The following is a 17,349-nucleotide window of genomic DNA, read 5'->3' as shown; positions in this document are numbered from 1 at the left end:
ATCTCATTGTGGTTTTGATTTGCATTTCTCTAATGCATTTAGCCCATTTACATTTAAGGTTAGTATTTCTATGTGTGAATTTGATCTTGTCACCATGATGCTAGCTGGTTATTTTGCAGACTTGTTTATGTGGTTGGTTCATAGTGTCACTGGTCTGTGTACTTAACTGTGTTTTTGTAGTGGCTGATAAAAGTTTTCCTTTCCATATTTAGTGCTTCCTTCAGGAGCAAGGCAGGCCTGGTGGTGACAAATTCCCTCAGCATTTGCTTGTCTAAAAAGCATCTTATTTCTCCTTTGCTTATGGAGCTCAGTTTGGCCAGATGTGAAATTCTGGGTTGGAAACTCTTTTCTTTAAGAATGTTGAATATTGGCTCCCAATTTCTTCTAGCTTGTGGGGTTTCCACTGAGAGATCTGGTATTAGTCTGATGGACGTCCCTTTGTAGGTGACCTGACCTTTCTCTCTGGCTGCGCTTAATGTTTTTTCTTTCATTTTGACCTTGGAGAATCTGATGATGATGTGCCTGAGGGTGGATCTTCTCATGGAGTATCTTACTAGGGTTCTCCAGATTTCCTGAATTTGAATGTTGGCCTGTCTTGCTAGTTTGGGGAAGTTCTCCTAGATGACATCCTGAAGTATGTTTTCCAACCTGGTTCCATTCTCCTCATCTCTTTCAGGTATTTCAATCAGTCTTAAGTTCAGTCTTCTTACATAATCCCACATTTATCAGAGGTTTTGTTCATTCTTTTTTATTCTTTTTTCTCTATTTTTGTCTGCTTGTCTTATTTCAGAAAGATGCTCTTCAAGCTCTGAGATTCTTTCCTCTACTTGGTCTTTTCTGCTATTAATACTTATAATTACATTACATTGTGAAGTTCTTGTGTTTGTTTTTCAGCTCCATCAGGTCAGTTATGTTCCTCTCTAAACTGGCTATTCTTGTTATCGGCTTATGTATTGTTTTATCATGATTTTTAGCTTCTTTACACTAAGTTACAACATGCTCCTTTAGCTTAGCAAAGTTTGTTATTACCCACCTTCTGAAGCCTACTTCTCTCATTTAGCCATCTCAGCCTCAGCCCAGTTCTGTGTCCTTGCTTGAGATGTGTTGCAGTCATTTGGAGGAGAAGAAGAACCCTGGCTTCTTGAGTTTTCAGTATTTTTGCGTTGATTCATTTTCATCTTTGTGGGCTTATCTACCTTCAATCTTTGAGGTTACTGACCTTTAAATGGGATTTTTGTGGCATCCTTTTTTTCTGTTGCTGTTGTTTTCTGTTTGTTTTTCTTCTAACAGTCAGGCCACTCTTCTGTAGGGCTGCTGCAGTTTGTTGGGTCTGCTCCAGACCCTGGTTGCCTTGAGTTTTCCCATACCTGGAGGTATCACCAGTGAAGGCTGCAAGACAGCAAAGATGTCTGCCTGCTCCTTCCTCTGGGATCTCCATCCTAGGGGGCTACTGACCTGTTGCTGGCTCAAATGCTCCTATAGGAGGTGTGTGGAGGCTTCTATTGGGAGGCATTACCGGGTCAGGAGGAATGGGATCAGGGACCCACTTAAAGAAGCAGTCTGGTTGCTTTTGGGAAGAGCAAGTATGCTGGATTGGGGGGATCTCTTCCTCGTCCAGACCACTTGGACTTTCCAGAGCTGGCAGGCTGGAATGGCTGAGTCAACTGAAATGCTGAGACAACAGCTGCCCTTCCCCCTGGGGGGCTCTGTCCCGGGGGAGATCAGAGTTCTGTGCGTATGACCCTGGCTGGAGTTGCTGAAATTCCCACAGGGAGGCCCCACCCAGTGAGAAGGAATGGATTGGGATCCCACTTAAAGAAGCAGTCTGGGCATGATCTGGCACAGCAGCTGTGCCTTGTTAGTGGGGACTCCTCCCTGTCCGGATGGCCTGCACTCCCTGGAGCCAGCAGGCTAGAACAGCTGAGTTGACCAAAACACAGAGATGCTGTCTGCCCCTTCCCCTGGGAACTTGGTCCCATCACAGGCAGTCTCCAGCCTGTTGCCATTGGCTGGCTGGAATTCCAAGCCAGTGGGTCCTAACTTGTGAGAGCCCTGTAAGTGGGGCAAACAGAATGATGCTGCTTAGCTCTCTGGATTCAGTCCCCTTCCTAGGGATATGCACAGATAGATTTCCTGTCTTGCCAGGATTTCTGAGCTGGAGTATGTTTCTGTGTGTACCTGAGTGGCTATTCTGCTGAGACTCCACACAGCTCTGTGTTTCAGGCCCAGAGCCCTGTGGCATGGGCTCATGAGGGCACTTCCTGATCCACAGGTTGCAAAATGTAGACTCTCCACAATGTAGCATATACAAAGTCCCTCAAATAATAGTTATTAGACACCCAAAGAGCAGCAAACTACAACCCATAAGCAGAAGGAAAAAAGAATTGATAATAACAGACACAGAAATGGCACAGATGTGGAAATTGGTAGAAAAGGCTGTAAAAGAGATTATTTTTAAAGATTTTCAAGGATTTCTAGGAAAGAAAAGACATAATGAGTGAATAGATGAGGCATCTCTCAAGAGAAATGGAAGTTAAAAAGAGACCAAAAGGAAACCTTAGAATTGAGAAATACAGCTATGTACTGCATAACAATGTTTCCACCAATAACAGATCATAAATATGACAGTGGTACCATAAGTATATAATATGGTATCTTTACTGTACCTTTTCTATGTTTAGGTAAGTATATGTTTTCTATGTAAGTATATGTTTACACAAATACTTACCAATGTGTTACAATTGCCTACAGTATTTAGTACAGTAACATGCTGTACAGGTTTGTAGCCCAGGAACAATAGGCTATACCATATAGCCTAAGCGTGTAGTAGGTTGTATCATCTAGGTTTATGTAAGCACACTCTATGATGTCCACACAATGACTGGATCATTAATGATGCATTTCTCAAAACGTGTTCTTGTCATTAAGTAATGCATGACTGTACAATATTTGAAACCAAAATTTCACTGGATGTGATTAGCAGCACACGTGGCACTGCAGAAAAAAATATATAAGTGGAGTTAAAGAGAGGGCAATAAAAAAAATCCAAATTAAAGTAAAAAGACTTCAAAAAATGTAAACAAAACCTTACTGACCTGTGAGAATATATTGGGTGGTCTAACACATGTGCAATTGGAGTCTCAGAGGAAGAAGAAAGAGAGATTAGAGCATAAAAATTATTTGAAGAGCTAATAGCTAATATTTTTCTAAATTTAATGAAACTTTACAAAACCCAAGAAAGATAAACACAGAAGTTACATCTGGGCACATCATAATAAAGCTGCAGAAAACTGAAGAGAATATCTTGAAATCAGCAAGAGAAAAAAGACATATTACATATACAGTCATGCATCACTTAATGACAGGAATACATTCTGAGAAATGTGTCAGCTCCTGAGCTATAAACCTATATAACATTTTACTATACTGAATACTGTAGAAATTGTAGCACAATGGTAAGTATTTGTGTATCTAAACAGGAAAAGATACAGTAAAAATACAGTATGATAATCTTATTGGACCACCATTGTATATGTGGTCCACTGTTGACTAAAACATTGTTATATGGTGCATGACTCTAATGATGAAAATGACAGCTGACTTCTCACTAGTGACTTCTCACTAGAAATATGCAAGCCATAAGACAATGAAATGACACTTTAAAGCTCTTAAAATTTAAAGATAAGCTGACATTTTATAGTTCTGTCATTTGGAAGTAAAGGAAGAGGTGAGAGGGAGATAAGTGTGGTTATAAAGAAAACAGAGTAGTAAAATGTAAAACAACAATAACACAACGTTCAGGTGAGAGATAAATGGAAGTATAACTCACAAGGTTCTTACATTATACATTAAGTGGTATAATATTAATTCAAGGAACACTATATTAGTTTAAGGATGCATATTTTAATCCCTTGAACAACAAAAAAAGTATAGCTAAAAAGCCAATGGAGAGGATAAAGTGGAATATTAAAATATGCTTGATTAATCCAAAAGGAGACAGAGAAAAGAATAAGGGGAACAGTAACAGAAGGAAAAAATAAAAAACAAATAGCAAGACGGTACACTCAAAACTATGCAAAAGGACAAGTAGACTAAAAACTCCAAGAAAAAGACAAGGATTGATAGGTTTGATAATAATTTTTAACAAGGGCCATTGTTTCACCTTCTTTAAATGTTTGGAGTTGATACTGAATATATTTGGAATTATTTATTTTAATACTGATGTGCAGAGTAAATGGTAACTCCTTCATTTCAAATGTTAAATAATCAGCAAACAAATAATTTAACATGTCTTTTAAGGGATAAATATGCATAAACAATGTCAGATAGTTCACACCTAGGTTTTCACCTAAAAAAATTAAAAAGTTTGGACAAACATAAGGATAGAAGTCTCCTATTCCAGAACCTGGCAAAATCAGTTTTCTTTGACCAGAGAAGACAGTTTCTTAGAAATCCAGTTCATTGCCACTCAAATCTCTAATCCCAGGACTGGTTTGGGTAGTTTCTTCTGGTAATGTGCATTAATACCACCAATTTTTTCCCCTGTGACCACTCTTTACAGAGATTCGAAGTCACTAAATCGTGCCAGACCTGACCTTTTATGACTTGGGAGGGCAAATATATTGTTAAAGAAGTGCTGAACCATGTTTTTTGCACACTCCCTTTCAAGCCACAACACACAAAAACTGAGGATGGATCTTTGACTTTGATTTCTAATTGAATAGGTTTAATGACCAGGGAGCTTCCCTCTATTGGGAGTAATTGAAAAAGTTCCATTTCAAGTTTAAGGAATTTCCACATGTGTTAAAATTTGCACTCATCCTTACAGCACGTAGACTTGTGAGTACAGAATAATGCCAATAAAGATGGGAAGATATGAATCATATACATTATGCCACTTCATGAAATATGTTCAGGACAGGCACTCAGAACTCAAGGTCACGAACCATTTTGGAAAATATGATTGTTGGAATGAGAATTGGAAAGTCCTGCAAAGACAGGATGTCAGGACAACTTTTATGGTAGGTACCAAGGCTGGAATCCCCAGAATCTTTGCTGGACAATGGTGGATATCTCTGATGCTGAGCACCTATCCTCTGGAGTTGGAAGAGAAGTTTTCAATTCCAGAAGCCTTTCTGGTAGTCCGCTCTGAGTTTTTGCCTACCAAGATGATACAGAGAACCCTACATATAGGTTTTCAGTTACCACTATGGCAAAAGAAACATGGGGTTGCCTTGAGGAATTAAGGTTTCTTTGCCCTAGAAATCATGAGATCATTGACGAAAAGTTTTTTGAGGGATTCCAAAGAGTGAGTTCAATAAACTTCCACAGGTGGAATAACAGAGAGAATCTACTCATTGGATACTTTTCCGTTTCTCCAGATCTGATCAAGACTTGATTTGTGACCCTTTGGAAAAGCTATAATATCTCTGACACTCAAGAAGCCTGATTTACAGGTGTAGTCATCATCCCTGCCCCAAGCTGCAGAAACAAATGTTTTTCTGAAGAGATTGGAAGCTACTGTGTTCATTGTGCATCTGCGTAGGTTTCTGTAACAGAGAATGCAGGAGGTTTCCCAGGAAGACATATTCTACATCCTCTCGCTGAAAGGATAATTATATTATCTAGGATGTTGTTGATCAATCAGTGATCTATGACAGAAGCAGCTAAGAGTGATGTGCAATCACTATATTGATGAAAAATCCATAGAGGCAGAGTGGTTTAGAAAATACCATGAGGCTTTTTTTCCATTTTTGCCACAGTTGTTGATTTGTTGTGAAATTAGGAGCAAATCTAACTTTCTCTCTTTAGAATATGTCATTATCAAAGACAGAAATCTTAACATAATAACAACGTTCAATACAGGACAGTTGATTTTCCAGCCATTTAATTTTGCTTCTCTATCTTCAGCATCTAGATCAGTGACTAATACAAATATTTGTTAAATTAATAATAATTTAAGACTTCAAGCAGAAATACTAAGAGAATGAATGTTGCAGTAGCTCAAACCAGATTTGATGTTGCTTTAGGCTGGGTCAAGACAATGAGGATGAAGACAAAAGGAGTGATTTAAGAAGTATTTAGAAGGTAGACTTTACTGAATTTGTCTGACATTATGTTTTAGAAAAGGGCAAGGGAGTTGTCCAGGATGAATCTCAGCATCTGGTTTGGACAGTTTAATGTATGTTGGTGCTGTTCATTGAGACAGGGGAACCAGGAGGAAAAGTAAGTTTGGAGCAGGTTTTAGGAAAAGAAATGTGGATTTTGTTTTATATATTTTGTGTCCAAAATATCTATAGTATAGCTAAGTGAATACATCTAGTAGGCAGATGGATATACAGGACTGAAGTTCAGTAAATACATATGAATATCAGATATGTCTAAATTCTAACAGCAGACACAATTAAGACTCAGTCAGGAAGCTTCATTACCTGTGCTTAACACATTGTATTTTATTTTAATGCTTATGATAGTCCATTTTCATGAGAAGTAATTATTCCATATTTCTATTTCTACTGTCACCTACATTTAAGCCTGTAGCTCCAGAGTTTTAAAAAAAACTCAAGTAAGCATTCTGAATAAATAAAGGGAATTATATTCCTATCCCACTGGGCCAATTGCTGTGTTCAAGAAACTGAGGTACAATGATGACTCGAGCCCAGATCACATCCCTCTATCTCAGACTATGGAGAGGAGCAGGGCAGATGGGGCCAGTTCTGTAACTGATGGATTCTCATTAGAACCCTATGGTACAGTGGGAAGGATAAATTCACCAAAAGTATATTCCTACTAGAAGACGTTGGTATTGAATAGACAAAGCAAGACAAATGTTGGGATTCACTCAGGATGGTGGTGGAAATATTAAAGGGAAATATTAGGGAAAGTTATAGGGAATAGTCACAAACCTTTTGGAAGGCCAGAAGGTTACATAGCTTGTAATAATTGAACAGGCTGAAGGCAGCTGGTTCTTACCTTGGAACATTAGGTCATCGGGTAAATACTAGGGACAATTGAAGCTTCCCCAGTTGTCTGTTTACCCTACCTCCATTAACTAACCTTTGACCTAGATGGCCTTCTTGGGGGAGGCCAACTAGGGATATTGCCCCCTAATGGTATTTACCTTAGACCTCGGTACCTGAGCTTTAATCATTCCTAGAACTCTCTTAACCATGTAAATTATCCACAAGTGTGTTTACTCGAAGCTTCTGTTGTTTATCAAATAAATGCCTGGAGTGTGAGCTGGTCAGGGCCAGCCGCAGTGACAAACCTCTCTTGGTGTGCAGGCAGTCGGACACTCGGCTGTACTGGCAAAACAGAATATCTGTGTGTCAACGTACGTTTTATTCATCCGTCGTTTAGGTCAGGGTCTGAGGGCAGACCCCCACAGCTAATGCCCTCTTATGAGGAGCAATACCTCAGACAAACACACTCCATAGCCTAACCTAAAGTGTTAATTGTACTGGAAATGTTGTTTTCACTAAGATTCTACTGTGTGCTATTTGAAATTGAGCTCCCGAGTTAAAAATCTCAATTGACTTAATTGCACATCGTATACAGAGTGATATTTGGGAAGATGGGATTTGGAGAAGGTAAAGGAAAACTGATAAACCTTGTATTATTTATTTGCTCATATGTCACTCTAATGTTCTCTGTTAGATCCTGGCAAAGCTCTGTGACATTTTGCATACTGATTCTCTGGCAGAAGTTTTACAGTGGCTACTTCATGCAAGTTCAAAAGGTGCGATTAAAATATACATTTTAAAACAGTGAGCTCAATTTATTGTCAGAAACTGGAAATATGCCAATATCTGAAGTTTTGTACGTTGAGTTTGCAAAGATAATGTTGCAGTACTATTTCTGCAATGTTTCAGTATAAGGTAATTGCTGTTCTGCATATCCAGCTGCATGCATGTGGGTCATTCAATGAACCCAAAATTCAGTATGCCTTAAATTGAACTCATTTGGGTGACATGAAACACTTGTGTCCAAGGGAGGTATTATTCTCAGCTAGAGTTGGTTTGTGCTCCTCTAGAGTCCACACACCCAGGGGCCTTCCTGAGCACATCCTCTGACCTGTTGTTAACTCCAAACACAAAGCTTATTTCTTTCCTTTGGTAAGCAGAACAGTAGAACAGCTACCCAACCTGCAACAGCTCTTACAGTTGCCCAACAAAACCATCAACTCAGTCATCTCCTAACCTCTTTTGGGCCCTTCCTGTCCTGTTTCATGAAAACACATGCCATTCCCAATCGAGACACTGATAAGTGGCAGAGAGCAGCTATCTTCAAATGTAGCTGGTCATCCTACTGACTGAGGCAAAATCTCTGCGGTGGGACTTGAGAATTTGCATTTCTGACAAGTTCCCAGGTGTTGCTGATAATGCTGTTCTCAGGACTACTCTTTGAGAATTACTGCACTGATCAATGCTAGGAAGTACCAATGTGTGAGGAACAGTCTAATGTTTTAAAGTAGGAAGAATTTGGAAATATTACCTTGCCCCAGGAATTCAATACTACTTTTTAGGCAACTGAAAAGTGCTTAGAGGCAATGGGTCTTTAGTTATCTTCCAATTATTTTTTCTTTTTAAGAATGTAACATTTAATAAACTATACAAGTAATAAATCCTTATTGTTGGGAGAAAGAACAGATGAACCAGAAAGAAAAAAAGAGACGAGACAGAACAGAAATAATCAATAAAATTACCACAGACATCATTTAAGTGAATACTTTGGTGTATATCTTCCTAGATATGCTTGTAACTATTTATTACCTATTAGTCTATATTTTAACGGAATCATATTGTACTTCTTATTTTTGTATAGGTATCCTAATATCTTTGGTGGCAGCCTGTAAGACTGGCTACTGTACTCAATATTTTAAAACTATTCCACCGCTATTCAGGGACAAGTGCCTCAGTGAGTTAACTACTCTGGGCACTCTACAGTATCACAGGTCAACAGAAACCATGTTAAAATGAACCAACTTTTCTGCAGAAGTCTTTACTCCCACATAGGTAACTATCCAGAAAATAGATGACCAGTCTTTCATACTCAGGAGCTGGATAATCCTGTGTTTCTAGCCAGAATGACAATTGCAACCTTCACTCCTCCCATCCTTTTTTATCTCTTAAAACAGAAAAAGAGTGGGTCTCAGCTTTGATTCATTCTGAGCTTGCTGAGATAAACCTGTTGACTCATCACAGAAGAAACACCTCAATGGAACCAGCACCAGAGACTGGGAAACCACCCACAGTTAAATCACCACCCACAGTTAAATTGCCCCAAAATGCACTTGCAAAATCAAAAGTGCTGACCAGAGATACAGAAGGGCATCAACCAACCAGGTAATTAGATGTAATGGCCTCCTAGAAGGAGGGCCTATGGTATATGAAGACTTTGAATTATCTTGTTATTTACCTTTCAAAATGTTAAACAGGAGGTTCTAAAGCTCCGCTTTATTTAGTAAATGACTGCAATATATATTTGCTTTCATTTTCATATATGTAATATAAGAATTGTTCTCAATTCTATTGTTTAGAACATTTTGGCAGAAACTATGTCTTTCTTATCTGGTAACCTTTCTTTTTAAGAAAAATTATTTTTCCACTAAGGGAAAAGCAAGAATGGCTACCTAGAAATCTAAGATAATAAAGGTTTTTATAGTTTAACTAAAAATAGATGCAATTAAGGAAATCAAAATTGTATTGTTACAGTTAGTGTATATTTTGTTAAATGTGTATCACACAGGTTTCACTTTTTTGTGTAGAACAATGCAAGATTAAAATAAATTGCTTCACTTAATTTTCTCTGATTTACTCCTGGGGCCTCCTAGAAAGAAAAATAACTACTAAAATAATTGAAATTACTACAGGAGAAATTTTTCTCAAATGCTGTAACTTCAATAACAGAAGAAAAATATATATTAATGTAGAATCATGGTGAAAGAATGTGTGGTAGGATATTATTTAAGCTTGGAGAGAAAATCTTGTTGCTTTACAATTAAAAGTTGAGTGAAGCTTAAAGTTAGAGGAAAAACACATTTTTGGAAATATAAATATGTCAATTTAAAAAGCATTAAGACAAAAAACTTGTATTACTAATTGTCGCTATCTCAAAGTTTCCATAAAATCTGAAACTGGAAGATAGTAAGAGTTAATCTCTACCTTAATGACTAATATATGATACAATAGTTAGATATTTACTCAAAGTAAGAAGAAGTTTTCATTGGGAAGTAAATTTAGCACTGTATGCGTTTAAAAAAACACACAAAGAATTGGGGTAGCATATTTAAGATACATACACACTGAACTTATTGACGACAGTGTAGTCTATAGAAAATACTTTTTCGTATCTGTGAAACTCACTTTTTTCTTTCTCCAACTGATCTAGAGTGTCAAGTCAAGGATCTGCAGAAAACAAGGAAGTACCAAAAGGTTAAGTACAGTTTTTGGTAGCTACTGAGTTGGTATAAAGAAACCAGTAAGTACTAATGACCTAGGGAACAGATTTTAAGGATCAGTGCTTTTAAAAAAACAGAAAAATACAATAGTAGTTTCCAGATCAACTCTTGCGAGAGTATCTGCTGACTTTCTCATAAAGATAAATTTACCTTTGTTTTGAAAGGCAAAGTGCCTGATCAGGGACAGACATTCTTGGAGAAGCAAGTCAGCAGGACAACAGGAACTATAGGTTTGGTTATAGCAAGGCAGTGAAAAGGGAAACCCTGCATTGACCTAACAAAAGGATAATGATCTCAGAGTTTTGGTTCTTCAGAGCTTAATGGAGCTAAATAATTTCACTGGAAACAAAATCAACCAGAGAGAAGGGCAAAATGGCAATCAGCCACAAGCAGGTGACCTACGAGACAGCAAAAACACAATAGAAAAGAGCAGTTTTGTGTCCCACCAGAAGCCCAGCTCCAGTCTATAGGGGCACCAGGGAGAATCAAGAATTGTGGAAAGTCCTACCTTGGTCCAAAATAGCCCAAACAAAGTATCCTTGTAGGTTTGGCAGTTTCTAGGTTTAAAACAAGCAGAGCACTCATGACTACAGAGCAACAACTATGAAGCGTATCTACAAGCTTTATACAAAAATCTGTCTTGTCATTTCTACAAGTTCCCTTTACACCAGGAATGATATATAGTCAATTAGAGTTCACTGGGGTCACCCTAGACCCCAGCAAGTTCCACTGTGATTAACCAAACCCAAAAGAGGCACTATCTGCTAACAGCCAATAGTAAGTATAATTTAAAAATTACAAAGTACTCCCCTACTTAGACCCCAAGAACAGCCTATTGTTTCTGGCCTCTCCTACCAAACTCCTCATCCTGGGACTATAACATCATGACAGTGATGGTTTCTATTATTCAACTTGATGTCTTACCTGTAACGCCCACACATATTTTATCATTTAGATATTTGGAACTTTTTTGTATAAGAATTCCCCAGTCATGCCCCTTTCTCTCCATTGTTGATATTCAGCATCTCCTTACATCCCTATTCCTGCTTGGGTGCAACTATGTAGGTCTTATGAGCACAATTAACTGGTTTTAGCCTGCTTTTCTCTTCTTTTGTTGCATCTATCAGGACCATAGATCTTCCTTCTTTCTCTCATTGTCCCATTCTCACCCATCACTCTTACCCATAACCAATTCTATATCATTGCAATCAAAATCATGTTTACTTTTGAGAGTGAAGGAGCATATCCTGCATGTTACAGAACAAATAACTCATTAAAGATGAGCAAGTGGTTAAAAAAAAAAAAAGAAGAAAAGAAAAGGAATATGTTATTTTATGAGTTTTGGGTGTATCTGATTCACCTAAACTTCACATAGTTTTTTGTAGATAATATACTACTAAAACATGGAGAAGCTGTATTCAGTGTCTCGATTATGGTCTTATTTAGATTTTTTCTCTATTTCAGAGGCTGAGCACAAGCCTCCATCATTTATAAGAAGAAATAATATGAAAATACCTGTTGCAGAATATTTCAGCAAACCAAAGTCTCCTCCCAGGCCTAACACTCAGGAAAGTGGATCAGTAAAACCAGTGTCAGCAAGGAGTATACAAGAATACAACCTCTGTCCCCAAAGAGCATGTTATCCTTCAACATACCGAAGGTAGAAGTTCTAGACTGGGTGAATTCTTTCATGAATACGAGCTTACCATTTACATCATCGAATTATTTTTCAAATGTATATTTTTGGTATTGAGGAATCAAGTGGTCCTCTTTATGGTAGCACATGTAAATCTAAAAATACCTGTATGTAATGCTACAAATAAATATTACTGGAAATGATGTTTCCATTTGTAGTTAATCCTATGTGTAAAAGAAATATGTTTATTTATATACTATGTTTCCAGTCTTGCACTATTAGTACATGAGCATACAGCCCTGATACTAGAAAAATCATCCATAATCAGAATTAGGCAGTTACAGTTTGACATCTACCCCAAACTCTGTTAGGGGGAACAAAACACAAAAAACAAAAAACAAAACACCACCATCACCACAAAAACAAACAAACAAAAAAACAAACAAAAACCCAACAACAGAATTTTAACATGTGAGATGATTTTTATCATCTGGTGTCTCATTGTTGTTGAACTATTATGAAAAAATGCTCCCCTCTCCTCCAAAAAGAACACATACACAAATTGTTTCTAACTCATGAGCTAGAAAGAAACTAGTTTTCAGTCAGTACTAATGGTGGATATTAACATTTCATATTGAATTTTTTGTATTTTTAAAAGAAACCACTCTTGGGCCACAGATATGATTCTTTGAGCATGTTGCTGCAGTCTATCTACCAATAAGTCAATCCTTTATTTAGAATGTTCACACTGATATTCATCAGAGATACTATAAATTCAGTGTGTGGTATGTGTATGTGCATGCATGTCTATGTATACATTAAATTTTAATGATAACATACTATGTGTCAGGAATCATTCTAAACACTTTAGATATAATAACTTAATTTTCACAAAAACTATTTGAGGTAACTACTCTTACTTTTCTCATTATTTAAAATAAGAAAGCTGAGGCACAGATTTGAACTCATTGTGATGGGATAAGTTGTAACAAATGCTATCATTCAAATACAATTATTTCCCACATGAGAGTCTAAAGTTTATGTTTCAAAGATGATTTTGCTTTACCTGGTGATTTAGAGGCCCAGAATCCTTCCACCTTGTGGCTCAACCATCACCTAAAGCTCCATTGTCAACTGTACCATGCTGGAAAAGAAAAAAATCAGAGTAAAATATTAGTTTCCTATTGCTGATGTAACAAATTACCACAAACTTTGTGACTTAATGCAACACAAATGTATTCTGTCACAATTCTGTAGGCAGAGGTCTGAAACGGGTCTTACTGGCCTAAAACCAAGGTGTGGCAGGACTGCATGCCTTTCCTAGGCTCTAGGGAACTATTTGTTTCCTTACCTGTTCCATTTTCTGGAGGCTATCTACACTCCTTGCTTCATGGCTCTCTTTCATCTTCAAGGTCAGCAATGGTCAGTCAAGTTGTTCTCATAACAAATCACTCTGATGCTGATTCTGCCTCCATCTTCCACTTTTGGACCTTTGCGATTGCATCGGGTCTGTTATCCAGCTTATCCAAGATAATCTCCTTCATTTAAGGTCAGCTGATTAGCAATTTAATTCTATCTTCAACCTTAAATTCCCCCTTACCACGTAACTTAACACATTCAAAGGTTCTGGAAATTAGGATCTTTGAAAGGGACATTATTATGCCTTCCACAAGGAGTATATATCTGCTTAAAGTCTTGGCCTTGAAATGGTAAATATCACTTATAGTTACATTACATGGTTGAGAATTAGTATAACTGAAAGGGAAACTGATTAAAAACTCTTGAGTGGGAATCATATTCCAATTACAGCTATGTTCTGTGTTAACAAAAATTAGCTTTTGGTGGACAATCAACTTTCTCCGACACAAAAATTTCATGGCTGGCTCAAGGTATGGCTAGAATCTATGTGCTTAAGCACTAGGTGCTACTGACACATAACAAGATTATGCTCAACTCATAAAATTAATGAAGTGCACTCTTTCTCACTTTTCTGTTATGAAGATGTTACAATGGCATTGCCAATTCTTTTTCCTTAAAAATTTGCTAACATTCATCTATCAGACCGCATAGGTTTTGTGTTTTGGGGGGTCGTAGCTTTTTGACAATTTTATTTCTTCTGTGGTAACTGGTCTATTTATATTTTCTGTATTTTTGGAGAGGAGGATCAATTTGGGAACTTCATGTTTTCCCAGAAAATTATCCATTTCATCCAGGTTTCCAAGTTTATTTTCATAGAATTGAGTTTTACCTCATAATTCATCTAAATTTGTTTATTCTACAATCTCATTTTTATGTATCTGTAATTTTTTTCTTGATCCAGTTAGCTAATTACTTTCACATTTTGCTAGTTTTCAAAACACAACGGATCTTGGATTTATTCATATGTCCAATAATTTTCCTATTTCTATTTTGTATCTCTTTTCAGTTTTTATTAAGTTCCATTTTTTCTTTTTATTTCTTTAGGTTCATTATTGTTCTAATGCCTTAAGTCAAATCTTCTTAATATGTTTATATTCAGTCATTCTCATTTATTAGCATAAAATTTTAAAGTGATGAATTTTCCTCTAATCACAACTTTAGCTAGATCTATAGATCTGATATGTAGTGTTTTTATTATCTCTATTTTCAAAATATTACATAATTTCAGATTTAGTTTCCTCTTTTATATAAGTTCTTGAGAAAAAAATTTTAAAAGTGAGGCTTTCATCCCATCTTACCAAGTTTATTTTCCAGTTTAATGTATTGTTATCAGAGAAGTTGCCTATATTGTTACTTTTGGAAAATTTTCCTTGTGGTCTAATATAGTTACTTTTATGAATATGAGTTGTATTATTGTTTTTTCAGCCTACAAAATTTGATATTACTATCTGTATTAATTATAGCATGTACATTTTCTACATATTGATCTTTTGTCTACTTACATTGTCATAGGTTGAGAAATATGAGTTAAAAACTCCTTATACTGATGTATTGTTTCATTTAATTCCCAAAGGCTCTCAATGACTTCAAATACTGTGTTACCTGATACACAGATATTCATAATGGTTAGATCTTTATTAAGGACTGCATTCTTGACAATTGTAACATGCCCTTCTCCTTTTCTTTTTTGTAATGTGTTGGACCTTATCCAATGTTAAGATTGTGACTTCTGACTTCATTTTATAGCCTGGTATGTCTTTTTCTATTTTTTATTTTCAATATTGCTGAGTAGCTTTAAATACAGCATGTATTTCTTTTTTAAATCCAATCTGGGAGATTTTTGCATCATTTAAATTTGCTGATAGGACATATAGATTTTGTCATGTGATTGTGTTTTATGTTAGCATTGTTTTTGTTGCTTTTATAAATGTTTCACTAAATGATCTGTAATTTCCTTGTTTTGTTTAGTGAGTGTTCATTTGGTAACTTAGAAAGTTTACACTTTAAAAATCTTATCTAAGCCTGGGTTCCTCAGAAAGTGTAGCCTGAAACAAAAGCCTATATGTTATTACCATTTTAGGGCAGGCAATGTCAAAAAGACTGAGAAACAAGGGAAATGAGGCAAGAAATGAGAAAGCCAATAGAATTGTTAGCTACTGCTTTACAATTGTTTGCTCAAGCCCTAAGAGAGAGGGTAAATGGAGTAATATTTCCATTTTACATATAAAAACACTGAGACCTAGCAAAGGTTGAATAACTCATTCAAAGTCTCAAAACAGTGGCAGTGCCAAGATTTATGCTTAGTCCAATTCCCTACTGTTTCCACTGATTCTGTCCATGTACCACCTTTTGATTCTGTCACTGCTTCTCTTCTTCACATTTATTAGATGACTACTGTATTTGTCTGGTAATGAGACAGGGAAACAGAGATAAATACCTGCATGCTAACTGAAATCAAAGTTTAATGACTACTATATGCCTTTACTGCCCTTAATTTGAATCCCTGCCATTCTCTTTTCTTTTTTTCTTTATCTCATTTTACACCTGTTGTCTGTATACTTTCTCAGGGCTCTATAGACAATTCTTGCCTTTTATCTACATCATTTCTGTGACCTTTTCTGTCTATAAACTGAAATAGTATGTCCCTTTGCTTTATAATTGCCAGTCACTGGTGGATTTCATCATTGTTCATTCACCTCCCAAAAGATGTTTATTCAGTAGAATTACTTTCTTTTCTCGTTTTTGGTTTTTCCATTCTGAGCATTTTCAAATGCTATAATGTCAACAGCACCAATCTCTGGAGAATCAGAATGAAGCATGGTTCTTCTCTTAAGAATGAGCTTGCTTTATGATGACCGTAGGTCATTAAAGAAATTAAATGTGAGGAAATTCTATATTCCCACAGACATATTTTTTGATGCATTTATTTAGGTAGTTTAATTCTCTCCCTTTATTATGTTCTAACACAAGTAACTTTAATATTCACTTAAGTTTTAACAAATAACCTAAATAAACCAAAACAATGTTGAGAGAAAAGGATATATTAAAATGAGCAAAAAGCTTAGTATTTTTAAAACCAAAATTTTAAATACCTCAGAAACTAGTTATATCAAAAGAGGTAGTAATCTTTGCCTTCTTTTCGCCTTCTTGCCACCAATATCCTAGATAAGATATGGGCCTGTAGTGGGTAGAATTGTGTCCCCCAAAAGATATGTCAAATCCTAACACATGGCACCCTGTAAATGTGACCTTATTTGGAGACAGTATCTTTGCAGATGTAGTCAAGATGAGGTCATATTGGATCATGGTGAACTCTAATCCAATGCTGTTCTCCCTAGAAAAAGAGTTAGGACACGGATACAAACATAGAAGACAGGGTAGAAGACCACTTGACAACAAAAACTGAGATTGGAGTCAAGCCACTGTAGGCTAAGGAGCAGCAGGGGTTGCTGTGACAACCACCAAAAGCCAGGAAGAGGTTAGGAAGTATTCTTTCCTAGGGCCTACGGAGGAAGCATGGCACTGGGACATTGTGAGTCTAGACATTTAGTTTCTGGAACTGTTAAGACAATAAATTTCTGTTGTTTAAAGCCACCCACTTTGTGGTAATTTGTTACAGCACATCTAGGAAACTAATACAGGGTTTTTTATAATTAATAAAAATTAAACTTTTATTTGGAATGATTTTCCCCCACCTTTCATAATTAAACAGTGCCCTATTTTACATTACATAATTTAAGTAAAAGGCATAATATTTCATGCTAATAAACCACATTTTTTTTTACTCAGAAAAACATGAACCTTTGAAAAAATACAACTTAAGACATAAGCTTTG

The 17,349-nt window shown here is 36.4% G+C and overlaps 1 protein-coding gene across 3 annotated transcripts in view; it reads left to right on the top strand.

Annotated features, from left to right (window-relative positions):
* C5H4orf17 (chromosome 5 C4orf17 homolog) overlaps positions 1-12,317 on the top strand; it is a 42,683-nt gene extending 30,366 nt beyond the window's left edge. For all 3 annotated transcript variants that reach the window (XM_050790017.1, XM_050790015.1, XM_050790016.1), the window contains 4 exons: positions 7,657-7,738; positions 9,137-9,344; positions 10,390-10,433; positions 11,924-12,317. In XM_050790017.1, the coding sequence (XP_050645974.1) occupies positions 7,657-7,738; positions 9,137-9,344; positions 10,390-10,433; positions 11,924-12,123 (534 nt within the window). In that variant the 3' untranslated portion in view covers positions 12,124-12,317. The remainder of the gene's footprint in view (positions 1-7,656; positions 7,739-9,136; positions 9,345-10,389; positions 10,434-11,923) is intronic.
* The last annotated feature ends 5,032 nt before the right edge of the window (positions 12,318-17,349 follow it).

This window comes from Macaca thibetana, chromosome 5 (assembly GCF_024542745.1).
Source record: "Macaca thibetana thibetana isolate TM-01 chromosome 5, ASM2454274v1, whole genome shotgun sequence".
Lineage (NCBI taxonomy): Eukaryota > Metazoa > Chordata > Mammalia > Primates > Cercopithecidae > Macaca > Macaca thibetana.
The sequence above is the reverse complement of the archived record's forward strand: the minus strand, read 5'-3'. Positions and strand labels throughout refer to the sequence as shown.